The 13,741-nt window shown below is 37.9% G+C and overlaps 1 protein-coding gene across 27 annotated transcripts in view; it reads right to left on the reverse strand.

Moving 5' to 3' along the window:
• PTPRD (protein tyrosine phosphatase receptor type D) overlaps positions 1-13,741 on the reverse strand; it is a 2,297,910-nt gene that overhangs the window by 391,296 nt on the left and 1,892,873 nt on the right. For all 27 annotated transcript variants that reach the window (XM_077475060.1, XM_077475071.1, XM_077475065.1 and 24 more), the window contains one exon: positions 10,270-10,437. In XM_077475060.1, the coding sequence (XP_077331186.1) occupies positions 10,270-10,354 (85 nt within the window). In that variant the 5' untranslated portion in view covers positions 10,355-10,437. The remainder of the gene's footprint in view (positions 1-10,269; positions 10,438-13,741) is intronic.

The following is a 13,741-nucleotide window of genomic DNA, read 5'->3' on the forward strand; positions in this document are numbered from 1 at the left end:
TTCAGATTGCAGCGGTTTGAGAACGGATGTGATTCGCACTGCAGTGCAAATCACATCCGATCTCTGTGCGATTCGAGTTCAGCCATTCGCCGCACCCGCCACACCCGCCGCACCCGCCGCAAATTCGCACGGGACCCTTTTTTTGGCCCGCAGCAGAATCGGATCGCATGGGTGTTCACACCATGCGATCCGAGTTTGCAGATCGCACTGCGATATGCGAACTGATCTGGGGGTGTCAGTAACATTTCACTGACACTCCCAGCAGTTCGCATAGGGCAGTGTGAACTGCCGCCGGGAGGCATGCGATGCGGGAACCCGCCGCGCATTCGTGGCGTTCCCGCATCGCTCCAGTGTGAACCCAGCCTAATAAGCGATCGTTTTTCTGATCGCTGTATTAGTGTCACAGGTGACGCTAGTTAGGCAAGTAGGTATTTAGGTTCGCCGCAGCTTTTTATAGCGCCAGGGACCCCCATATACTACCGCATAAAGCCCCCTGATTGCCCCCTAGTTAACCCTTTCACCAGTGATCACCATATAACTGTTACAGGTGACGCTGGTTGGTTAGTTATTTTTTTATAGTTTCAGGGCACCCGCCATTTATTACCTAGTCTCACTAGTGTACCCCTAAATTTAGGGGTGTCTACTTTCCAAAATGGGGTCATTTGGGGGGGGTTTGTGCCATCTTGGCATTTTATGGCCTTCAAAACTGTAACGCCCTTAGAAAGCCTGAAGGCGGTGCTTGGTTTTCGGGGCCCCGTACGCGGCTAGGCTCCCAAAAAGTCCCACATATGTGGTATCCCCGTACTCAGGAGAAGCAGCAGAATTTATTTTGGGGTGTCATTTCACATATGCCCATGGCATGCGTGAGCAATATATCATTTAGTGACAACTTTGTGAAAAAAAAAAAAATAAAAAAAAAGTTTGTAATTTTCCCGCAACTTGTGGCAAAATATAAAATATTCCATGGACTCAACATGCCTCTCAGCAAATAGCTTGGGGTGTCTACTTTCTAAAATGGGGTCATTTGTGGGGGTTTTGTGCCATCTTGGCATTTTATGGCCTTCAAAACTGTAATAGGTAGTGAGGAGTGAAGTCAAATATTTACGCCCTTAGAAAGCCTGAAGGCGGTGCTTGGTTTTCGGGGCCCCGTACGCGGCTAGGCTCCCAAAAAGTCCCACATATGTGGTATCCCCGTACTCAGGAGAAGCAGCAGAATTTATTTTGGGGTGTCATTTCACATATGCCCATGGCATGTGTGAGCAATATATCATTTAGTGACAACTTTGTGAAAAAAAAAAAAAAAAAAAAAAAGTTTGTAATTTTCCCGCAACTTGTGGCAAAATATAAAATATTCCATGAACTCAACATGCCTCTCAGCAAATAGCTTGGGGTGTCTACTTTCTAAAATGGGGTCATTTGTGGGGGTTTTGTGCCATCTTGGCATTTTATGGCCTTCAAAACTGTAATAGGTAGTGAGAAGTGAACTCAAAAATTTACGCCCTTAGAAAGCCTGAAGGCGGTGCTTGGTTTTCGGGGCCCCGTACGCGGCTAGGCTCCCAAAAAGTCCCACATATGTGGTATCCCCGTACTCAGGAGAAGCAGCAGAATTTATTTTGGGGTGTCATTTCACATACGCCCATAGCATGTGTGAGCAATATATCATTTAGTGACAACTTTGTGTAAAAAAAAAAAAAAAATTTTTTTTTTGTCATTATTCAATCGCTTGAGGCAAAAAAATAAAATATTCAATGGGCTCAACATGCCTCTTATCAATTTCCTTAGGGGGTCTACTTTCCAAAATGGGGTCATTTGGGGGGGTTTTGTACTGCCCTGCCATTTTAGCACCTCAAGAAATGAGATAGGCAGTCGTAAACTAAAAGCTGCGTAAATTCCAGAAAACGTACCTTAGTTTGTAGATGTGACAACTTTTGCGCAAACCAATAAATATACAATTATTGACTTTTTTTTTACCAAAGACATGTGGCTGAATACATTTTGGCCTAAATGTATGACTAAAATTGAGTTTATTGGATTTTTCTAATAACAAAAAGTAGAAAATATCATTTTTTTTCAAAATTTGCGGTCTTTTTACGTTTATATCGCAAAAAATAAAAATCGCAGAGGCAATCAAATACCATCAAAAGAAAGCTCTATTTGTGGGAAGAAAAGGACGCAAATTTTGTTTGGGTACAATATTGCATGACCGCGCAATTACCAGTTAAAGCAGCGCAGTGCCAAAGTGTAAAAAGACCTCTGGTCATTTACCAGCAAAATGGTCCGGTCTGAAAGTGGTTAAGGAGCTGGGCAACCTTGGGAGTTACAAGCAAAAGTAAGACCATTCCTTTAACTGTGGAACTCACTTTAAGCTTGAGCGGTATCAGTAATGGAGTTTGATGACACATCACTCCACAGAGTTCAAGCACAGAACACATCACATAACTTTGTGCATTTATTCTGATAGTTATGTGCTAGCCTTAAATGTTAAAGGTCGTTGTTGGCTGCTCTAGTCACAAAATAATTTTCTGGCATAAATCAAAACTTGTTTTTACAAATCTAAGAGCTCTATCTTCTTCTAGATATTACCTGATTTCATTCAGACCTTCAGCCTAGTTTACTGTAAAGCTCCGCCTTTCTTTCTCTCTCTCCCCTATCAGTGTATATATAACCATTCAGAAAAATAATGAGTGGAAAGAGTGATGTCATCCTTTCTCAATAAAAACCTAATGCATCTATATTTACCATAAAGAATTATAGCTCTCTAGCAATAGCAAGATATTATCTAATTTCTAGGAGCCCAAACAGCTGTTACACACTGTCTAGAACTTTTATTGGAACCAATCTTGTGTATTTAAACCTCCCAAACTATTTAATGCACATGGACAGAATATTGTGCAGCTTTGCTACATATTCTACCAAGTTTCCATGGGGAGTGCTTTCTATAAATAAGCTCACAGTGAAACTTCTACAGAACATGCCGCTCTAAAGAAAATTTTTCTAAATATGTGATATTTCGTGTAAGGCCATAGAAAAAAACATTCACACTTTTCTAAAATATAAAGCTGTGCATTCTTGGTGAAAAAAACAAACCAGCATACATATTTACATATATATATATATATATATATATATATATATATATATATATATATATATATATACATGTGTGTGTGTGTGTGTAAAATGTTGGTCAAATATGCATGAGGTTGAGTAAATAGTTACCATAAATAGTTACCAAATATGCCAAGCCTCAAAAGTGTGTGCATACATGAAATGGCAAATAAAACGACTGTACCAAAAACTATCCATAGGCTAAAGCTGGCCATAGACAGATCTTTTTTATCTTTTATCAACCAGCCGGCTGATATAAAAAAAAAACGTATTTCTCTATCCACACATTCAAGGTAGATGAAGGAATGCACTATTGTACCCCCTGCACTATTGTATTCTAACAGCAGGGATTCTTTAGCTGTTAGAATACACTGATCGCTGCAGCACTGATCAAGTGAAAAATCTCCAAAGGTCCTGTTCATTAGGCTGAATTCTCTGGAGCAGGAATGGCTATAGATGGATCGAAATACAGCCGGGCCCTGCTGAACCAGTCTGCTTTCGCTCCATCAATGGCCAGCTTAAAATTCAAAAGACTCTGCAACTCAACGATTTTAGCGTTAACAATAAATGTTTTGCTTGGACATGATTGGATGATGGAAATCAGCAGAGCCTCACAGGATTCACTAAGCTCTGGAGAAAATGAGTGCAAGTGCACAATCTATTTGTTAAATCGACCCCTTCATTTCCAAAGAATTGCAGCGAACAATTAGATCACCCTGGAGTCATTTCAGGGGTATTTATTTCTATTTGCTATGTTCTATAACAGTTAGGGTTTTTTTTTATATTTTTCCATTCTACATTAAAAATAATAATAATAATCAAGTTGTTATTAAATACCACCAAAGAAAGCTGTATGTGCTCATTTATAATTGCGGTTAAGGAGCAATAAAAACATGCAGTTGGGCTTCAAGGCAGTTGGATGGGCGTGTACGCAGGAAATCTGCGTTGTGGTTTCCAGTGCATTGGGTTGCTATTGAGGGTTAATGCCACCCCACACACCCGCTTAAAAGCAGCACATTTTTGATGTGGCTGCCTGCGGGTAAGGGAAGGCGTGTAATTGCATGCCTTTCCACACCCACAATAGTGTGAACTTAGTATAAACAAGCCTTATCTATCTCAAAAAAATGGTACAACATGAATATGGGTATAGCACTGCATGACAGGGTAATTATCACAAATTAGCTCAGCACTGAAAACTGAAAAATGGCCTGGTAATGAAGGGGTGTTACAGACTGGTACTGGTACTGAAGTGGCTAACCCAAATGCTGTGTAAACTACAAGCATGCTGAGAATACAGACAGAAGTGAAGATACTTCCAATACGGGGGATACACAACACATTAACAATATTACTGCTACAGTGACAAAATCCATTATTATCGTTCAACCCGTTGAGTGACCATCACAGTGTCAATAATAATATGGCATCCCCCATACTCATTCGCCAATTTGAAATGTACAGGGTGCAAAGCTTTACATTCTGTATGGTAAATTTAATGGCCTCTAACTTTTGGAGTTTGGCATTTATTTAGCAAAGCATATTTGGTCCTCACTCTAAATACCGTAGCTAATTTTAGGTTGGTCAGGGAAAGTAAGGATCCGATTGTCTGCTAGTTTACTAAAATTCTCAAAACCCAACTACTTGTTAGTCTTACGTGCTGCATACCTTTAGAATGTTATGATATTAGTTCTGAAAACTGTATAATCACATATAGTAAACTAACATTGATAGCACTCTACAACAATACATCACTTATATTAATATGTTTGAAAGGCTTCCATAATACAGTCTCTGAGATTCTAATAGTGGATATTGAATGGAAGACTCAGTAATGGCAAGTCAATAGATCAATGTCTAGTTCCATCACTGACATTAGAGCTTATATTAGAAAATGTCATTTTCAAAATTGTTACAGAAAAAATATATAGTTCTTCATAATCAAGGTATATACTGTAGTATTGATTTAATGGCATTTTATCAAGATTAGGCAGTCCTGGTAAGGACAGAGGAGTCTTTAAATTATTGATGGAAATGTCTTCAGGGAAAAAAAGTTCTATTGTCATATTTGTTTTAGCTCATGGCTTTGTATTAGAAGACCATACAATGTCTTTACTAGTCAAAAGTACAGCAATAATATTTTTTGTGTCATGTGACATCTCTGAACTGTAATATACACATGAGTGTAATGAATAACTGCACAAGTATCTTCATATTGCATTTTTTTATTAAATAATACCCGATAAACAATAGACTATATTAACAATAAATATGTTAATATTGTTTTCACTCATATGATTTCCTTTTTAACTATCATCAAGTGGCACATTCCTCCTTAGACTATTACCACAGACTGAGGGCAAAGTACACTTTTGGATATGAACTTCATTAGCTTCTGTGGTACAAGAAGCTTTGATATTCTTCCCGTACAAATATTATGTACTATATAAACAACACTATTTGGACTGCACACTAATTATGAAATCCATTTAATAATTAAAGTTGGTCAATGTCATGCCAACATCTATCCAAGTACTAAAGAACATATTATGTCAATTTCAGTACAAATTGATGTATTTAAAATCTATAATGGTGATTAAGCTTTTTGTTGATAAAGCTTTAAAGTTTAAATTACATTTTGAAAACCTAATACAGCAGGTTCGGGTAGTATGGTTATTCAGGCACTACTTACCTTTAAAAGCTCATGAATAGCCACACTCTGCCCTTTGGTAGATATAGAACTGTGTAGAAAAATGTGAACTAAACGGTGCTTCAGAAACAGATGTCCACTACTCTACCATGTTTTTTTTATAATACAATGGTAGCGGAGTGGTTAAATAAATCTGTATAGAAAAAAGGCTCAAAACATATTTGTAAACAAAACAATGGATTTTCACTGCTGAAGTCTCTAAAAAATGCAAAGTGTATGCACTAAGTAATGGAAAACCCACGTCTTACTTAATAATGAATCAGTAATATAATAAAAGAATTGATGTAGAAACATAAATACCCATTATAAATTTTTAGACTTTCCACCTCCTGTACTAGTATAACTAAATCACACTAAAATTTTAAAGCTTATCTCAAGACTAATAACATCCATGGCGAGTAAACGTTACCTACTCTTCCCCCACTTTAGATCGTGTTGAAATTCGATAAAAAAAAAAACGTATGTCCCAAATACTTGAATCTGCAGACCCAGTCCGAATTTGTGTTCTTCTGCATTGACAAGTGGGTGGGTCCGAAGTGCACACTGAAGGAAACTGTTTGAAAGCTAGAGTCAGGGGTGATTACCGTCAAAAGCTATCATTTACTCATTGTGTTATTATTTCATAGTACATAGTTACATAGTAGACAAGGTTGAATAAAGACAACAGTCCATCCAGTTCAACCTGTGTTGGTGTGTAATCATTTCCCATATTCTCATATATTGTGTTCGCTAAGATGCACGTCCAAGTGTCTTTTAAAACTATCAATACTTCTTGCTGACACCACAGATTGTGGAAGAGAATTCCACATTCTTACTGACCTGAAAGTAAAAAAAACCCTATGCAATTTAAGGTTAATCCGCTAATCTTCCAGTCTCATTGTGTGGCCCTGCATCCTCTTACACTCCCTGAGACTGAAACGTTTCATACTTATCCTGAGATTACCACTGAAATATTTATATATTACTATCAAATAGCCTCTCAAGTATTTCTTCTCCAGAGAGAATAACGGTAGCGCTTGCAGTCATTCCTCGTAATTGAGGTCCTCCAGTCCCCATATTAATTTTGTTGTCCTTCGCTGGACTCTCTCCAGCTCCAGCACATTCTTTGTGAGGATTGGTGACCAGAACTGGACAGAATACTCCAGATACAGCCAAACCAGAGTTTTATAGACTGGCAGGATTATCATTTTATCTCTGGAGTAAATATCCTTTTGCATTGCATACTAACTTTCTGCTGGCTGATTGGTTCTTGAACATTGGTTGGGTTTGGAGCCAATCAGACAACTAGCAGTGCCCTAGCTGTCAAATGTGGGGAGACCCATGTAGGGCTGCAACTAACGATTATTTTAATAATTGATTAGTTGGCCGATTATTGTTTCGATTAATTGATTAATCAGTTAATAACCTTAAAAAAAAAAAAGTGGGTCAAATTGACGTTCATTTTCAACCACAGTGACGGGAAAATTTAGAAATTTAGAAATAATAGAAAACTTCTTGGTCAAAGGAATTTTCAGACAGTGTATGTGGTTTTTGTTTAGAAATGAAGTGAAAATTTCAAACAAAATTCTTTCATTCAGAGAATGTACAAAGATTTTTCATCTGAATATTCTCACCTGAAAATTGATCCGTGTGGCCAGCATAAGGCTCGGTACACAGCTATGCAGTTTTTGCTTTTGATCTGTTTCTGCTGTGTGTTTTGATTTTTGTGCATGTGATTTTACTGCAATTTGCGTTTTATGCATTTTTTTGGGGGGCAGATTAAAAAACACAAATTGCTGCAAAAACGCACTACATTATTTTCTGCAGCTGCGCCATTGAAGTATATTGAACCAAAAAAAGCACCGTTTTGCGTTAAAAGTCCCTGACCCTTTCCAAATATGCAGCGGCTGAAAAAAGTACAGATATGAACGTGTCCCATAGAAAACCATGTAAATGAACTGTAGTGCGTTTCTGCAAAAAGCACCAATAAACACATAGATGTGAACTAGGTCTAAGCCCTTGTACACACGATCGGAGATTCCGACGGAATGTGTCCGATCGGAGCGTTTTGTCGGATATTCCGAATGTGCGTGGTCCGCATCGGACTGTTTCCATCGGAATATCCGTAGGACCAAACTTTCCAACTTGGCGGAAATATTTTCCGACAAAATGCTCCGATCGGATATACTCCGATCATGTGTAGAGAATTCCGATCGGACAAAGTGCCACGCATGCTCAGATCGATTTCCTACATCAAAGCTATTGGCTACTAGCCTGAACGTAGTCCCATCGTAATGAAATTACGCCATCACGTTCTGAAAGATCGGATTTTCCGACAACTTTGTCCGACGGTGTGTATGCAACAGTTTCGGACAAGATCCGTCGGACAAAATCCGACGGATTTGGTTGTCGGAATCTCCGACCGTGTGTACAAGGGCTTAGACATTTAGTATCATAATGGGGTTAAAAAGACTGAAATTAGCCCTTTATAGTACAAAAAAGCAGATAATCACTACTGAAAGGGGTTCATTTTTTTACTGTAGAACAGTGAAAGTAATATTAATCAATGGAAAATAGTAAAATATGAAAATAGTAATCAATTAATTTCATAATCGATTAGTTGCCGATTAATCGATTCGTTGTTTCAGCCCTAGACCCATGCCTGGGATCACCGCTAGGAAGCCTAGTGGTTAAGATTACTACTTTTCACGTTCGCTAATCCGAACATTTTAAGTGCAGTACTCTAATACTAATTACCTCTGCTAAATTAATGTAGAAGTCTTGTTTTTCTAGATCCTGCATTTCTGCCATTTTCTCTACTTGTGTTATGGCTCAGATCTGCATATCTATGGGAAGTCCTTTTAACACCCACACAGAAGGGGCTGGAGGACTTGAAATTACAAATTTCTGCTGTCACCTCAACTCTCGTTACTGAAATCTGTTTAACCGCTTCAGCCCCAGAAGATGATTACCAGTGTTTTTTTCCTATCTAATGTCACTGAGTTTTCGTAGAATATTAGCAAGATTTTGGATGATTGTCCTGCTGCCATAATATGTACAGTAATACATTGCTGGGCTTTTTTTCCCACAGATAGAGATTTCTTTTGGTGATATTTGATCGCCTCTGTGTTTTTTAGTTTTTGCGCTATAAAAAAAAAGTGTGACAATTTTGAAAAAAAGCAATATTTTTTACTTTTTGCATTAATAAATATCCCACAAACATATATAAAAAAAAATATTTTTTCCTTGGTTTAGATCGATATGTATTCTTCTACATATTTTTGGAAAAAAAAAATCGCAATAAGCGTATATTGATTGGTTTGCTAAAAATCTATAGCGTCTACAAAATAAAGGATAGATTTGTGGCATTTTTATTATATATATTTTTTTTAATTAGTAATGGCGGCAATCTGCCCCATCTATTGGGAGCGATCAGTGCTATAAAAATGCATTGATTACCGTGTAAATGACACTGGCAGTGAAGGGGTTAACCACTAGGGGGCGATGAAGGGGTTGAGTGTGTCCTAGGGAGTGATTCTAACTGTGAGAGGGAGGGGCTACAACATGACAAAGAGCAGTGATCTCTGTCCTGTCATTAGGCAGAATGGGGAAATGCATTGCAGGCACCCGGCGGACATGGAGTTCGCAGGACCTGCGGTCACGATCACAGAGACACCTCAGCGCAGCTTCTTAAAGGGGGCGTACCTGTACGCCCTTTTGCCCACCAGTGCCATTCTGCTGACGGATATCAGTGTGCACTGGTCGGGAAGCGGTTAATGCAGGGCACGTGTAGTGGCTACTTTTTTTAATCTAAACAAATCTTTCTGTTCCTCTTAACATGTATACTTTTTACAGACTTTGCTTGTCAGGACATAAATGCAACATAATAATAACACATAAATATTAACGGACTACTAAGCCCCTGTCATCAAAGTGGAACATTGATCAAGCACGTGTTCTATATCTTTATAATATGTTCACATCTGCTTGAAAGTTCTTTATACATACCTATGGACTCTTCTTAAACCCATCAAAACAAATGCCATAACATATCCAATAATACAGTGTTCTCATTTGAAACCAGTGCTGATATTGTCTACAAAAACAACCGAAATAAACAAAAATTGCATGCAGAGACTACACTGTTCTTAATTCAACAATAGTTGTCTACCCTTTGTCTATTGGCACCATGCACTGCATTTTACGTCTTCCAAAGCCTAACTTTGTAGTGGTAAGAAGCAAATACAACAGCATAGTAGGGGAATGCATTTCCATGGTTAGCCCAGAAGAAATACACAAGGAGTCACATAAATAGTCTTTTTTCAGAAGGTGAGTTTGAGTCAGCGAGGATCCCACAGTGTTTTTAGCATTCTCTCATAAAGAGATTCTGTTCAAAGACCCTTGGCTGCTGCCAAGCAAAAACAAAACTGCTCATTATGGTCAAGAACTCAAACAGAACAAAGCACTAGACTTACTTTCAGCATCAGCATGGAGTAGGAAGCACAGAAGAACCAGCACTGGCCTGGCAAAGTTCATCATCTGACAGCTTGGCACCTGCATGTTTAGGAAGGCTTAATTTCACTGGCTTTCAAAGCCAATGGGTGTCTACCCACTTCAGTGTTTCAGTGCAGCGTTGTCACAGCCTGTTGAAGAAGACAAAATAAACAGAGAACACTGTTATTTAAGTGCTATAACAACTTAAAATCTATCATGCAAATCCCTACAGGGAATACATTACATATGACATATTTTTCCCATTACACTAACTGGAGTACATTACAAAGTTTGCATTGCTGCCAACATGCATGATGCCCAGAAGCAGCTTGGCAGAGCTAATAATGTATTTCCCCGTATTAACACAAAGTAATCCTCAATCCCAGATGGTTTCCTCCCCTGGTCAGATCATCACCCGAATAATTTATCTTCATAATTAGCTGTCATTTTCGTAAAGGTAGCAATATACATTACAAGACAATGACATACTGCAGGATCCTGAATTATGAAATAAAGCAATATGAAATCCCCAAACTACACATTCTCAGAGCAAGTTTTCACAAAAAGTTGCCTTTACTTCTCTAGCAGAACATAAGAATTTGTAGTGCAGGTTGAGATTTCCACAATGCACCCTTAGGGCACTTTCACACTGCCAGCACCCAGGCATTTACCAACGTTTTTGCAGCGCTTTTCGGGCTGCTAGCGGGGCACTTTTAACCACTAACGGCCGAAAAAGAGTTAAAACCGCCTGTAGTGGCACTTTGCCAGCGGTTTGGCAGCGCTGCCCATTGATTTCATTGGGCAGAGGCGCTTTAGGAGTGGTGTATTCACTGCTAATACAGTGCTGCAAAGAAGCTGCTTGCAAGGACTTTTTTTGACGTCCTGACAATGCAGCTCCTCAGTGTGAAAGCACTCGGGCTTTAACATTGGGATTGCAGCTGAGCTTTTTTTCAGGCGCTTAACAGATGCTAATTTTTATCGCTAAAACACCTCAGTGTGAAAGGTCTTAGAATGAGCTTTCAAGACTGTGTTTTAACTGTAAAAAAGCCTGAACCAGGAAAGGTATTATAGGAAAAGACAACAGAAGCAGGAAAATAGAAGAATTCAGTTAAATAATGCTAAATATAAGTTTTTATCTGGCTATACACAAAAATGAGACCACTAAAAGGAATTGTCCTAATTTGCTGTAGCATATGTTTTATTTCAATAGCTGCAATATTTTAATTTCCAATAATTATTTTTTTATCAATATGTTCAATTAATCTACCTACTTGTGGTATAGGTCAGCAGTTATTGTTTTGCATGCAATAGTTATTTAGCTATTACAAAAATTCTTTGATATTATATTCACAAAAATCAAACATTATTCTGTGTAACTTTTTCACCTGCTCTCAGAACCTAACAATGGCAATCAAGCCATTGTAACAAAAACATATAAAGCACATGTTTATATATTATATATTTTTAGATTATATAAATCTATATATCTATATAGATCTAGATATATAGATATACACACTGAGCAAAATTATAAATGCAACACTTGTTTTTTTACACGCTGTCTGCCATCTGCTCTGTACAGTGAAAACCGTGATTCATCCGTGAAGAGAACACTTCATGGATGGCATCAAATGTGAGCATTTGCTCACTTAAGTCGGTTACGACGATGAACTGCAGCCAGGTCGAGACCCCAATGAGGACGACGAGCATGCAGAAGAGCTTCCCTGAGATGGTTTCTGACAGTTTGTGCAGAAATTCTTTGGTTATGCAAAACCGATTGTTGCACCAGCTGTTCAGGTGGCTGGTCTCAGATGATCTTGGAGATGAGGATGCTGGATGTGGAGGTCCTGGGCTGGTGTGGTTACGCGTGGTCTGCGGTTATGAGGGCGGTTGGATGTACTGCCATATTCTCTGAAACGCCTCTGGAGACGGCTTATAGTAGAGAAATGAACATTCAATTCAAGGGCAACAGCTCTGGTGAACATTCCTGCAATCAGCATGCCAACTGCACGCTCCCTCAAAACTTGCAACATCTGTGGCGTTGTGCTGTGTGATAAAACTGCACATTTTAGAGTGGTCTTTTATTGTGACCAGCCTAAGGCACACCTGAGCAATAATCATGCTGACTAATCAGCATCTTGATATGCCATACCTGTGAGGTGGATGGATTATCTCAGCAAAGGAGAAGTGCTCACTAACAGAGATTTAGACAGATTTGTAAACAATATTTGAGAGAACTAGGCCTTTGTTGTAAATAGAAAAAGAAGTGTTGCGTTAATAATTTTGCTGCTCAGTGTATATATATATATATATATATATATATATATATATATATATATATATATATATAAAATTAAAACTGCAAATATAAATACTCTATTGAGAAGGAATAACGTGTGTGTTAAAAAAAAAAAAAAAAACCTCTTCATCCATAATAAAATCTTTTGTGAGTAGGAATTATTTTTGATATAATTTGTTTTTTTACAAAAAAACTGTGCAATGGTGCACTTTTTTTTACTGTTTAGTGAATTTGGCTACTTGTACCTTTTGTGCATACCGATTACATTGAATGTACTGGAAAAAGTTGACCACAGACAAATCAAAATCTGTATGTGGCTGCTCCCATTTGACAGATGTTGATTGTTATTTGGACTTCTGTCAAACCGACACGCTGGAAAACTTTTGTTAGTGATCAGCAACAATGTCTTAGCAGTGGAGATTCCTCCATCCACCTTTCTTGTGTGCATGGAGCAATCTGTTTTTGACTCTGCATTTACTATATCTAATCTCCAAAAGTAACATGAAATATTCAATTATTTTAGAAAATATAAACTGCTAAATACCTTATCTCATCAGTAGTATATAGCAGTCTTGTGACTCCTGTCAGTGTCTAGTTAAATCTTGTAGGAGGTGTTTTCATTCTCATCTGACTGTGAGGCTGCATGACCCCTGATCCTCTATCTGGAGAGTGCCTCCAGATAGAGGGTCAGGGAACCTCTGGCATCTCACCAAAGCCCTCCTACCCCCAACAGCGTTGAACAAAAATAAATAAATAAATAAACATTGTAATAAATAAATATTTTAAAGTAAAATTTAAAGAAATAATATTAAAAAAACACTGATACTGACTCCCCCCCCCAAAAAAAAAATATAATATATATATATATATGTATATATATATATATATATATATATATATATATATATATATATATAGTAAAAAATAAAACTGTAAAAAATAAATAAAAAAACTACTGACACAGTCCACGCCTCATCAATGGCCATCAGTGCTGCATGTTAGTGCCACTGTCACATGACATTAAAAAGTATCGGTAATCAGTATCGGCGAGTACTTGAAAAATAGTATCGGTACTTGTACACGGTCTTAAAAAAAAGTGTTAACGGGACAACCCTACAGATTATTGTTACTAACCATTACTTTGCTTTTACTGT

The sequence above is a fragment of the Lithobates pipiens genome, unplaced genomic scaffold (genome assembly GCF_037356315.1).
Source record: "Lithobates pipiens isolate NorthernLeopardFrog02 unplaced genomic scaffold, aLitPip1_a1.2 Scaffold_13, whole genome shotgun sequence".
In the NCBI taxonomy this organism is placed as follows: domain Eukaryota; kingdom Metazoa; phylum Chordata; class Amphibia; order Anura; family Ranidae; genus Lithobates; species Lithobates pipiens.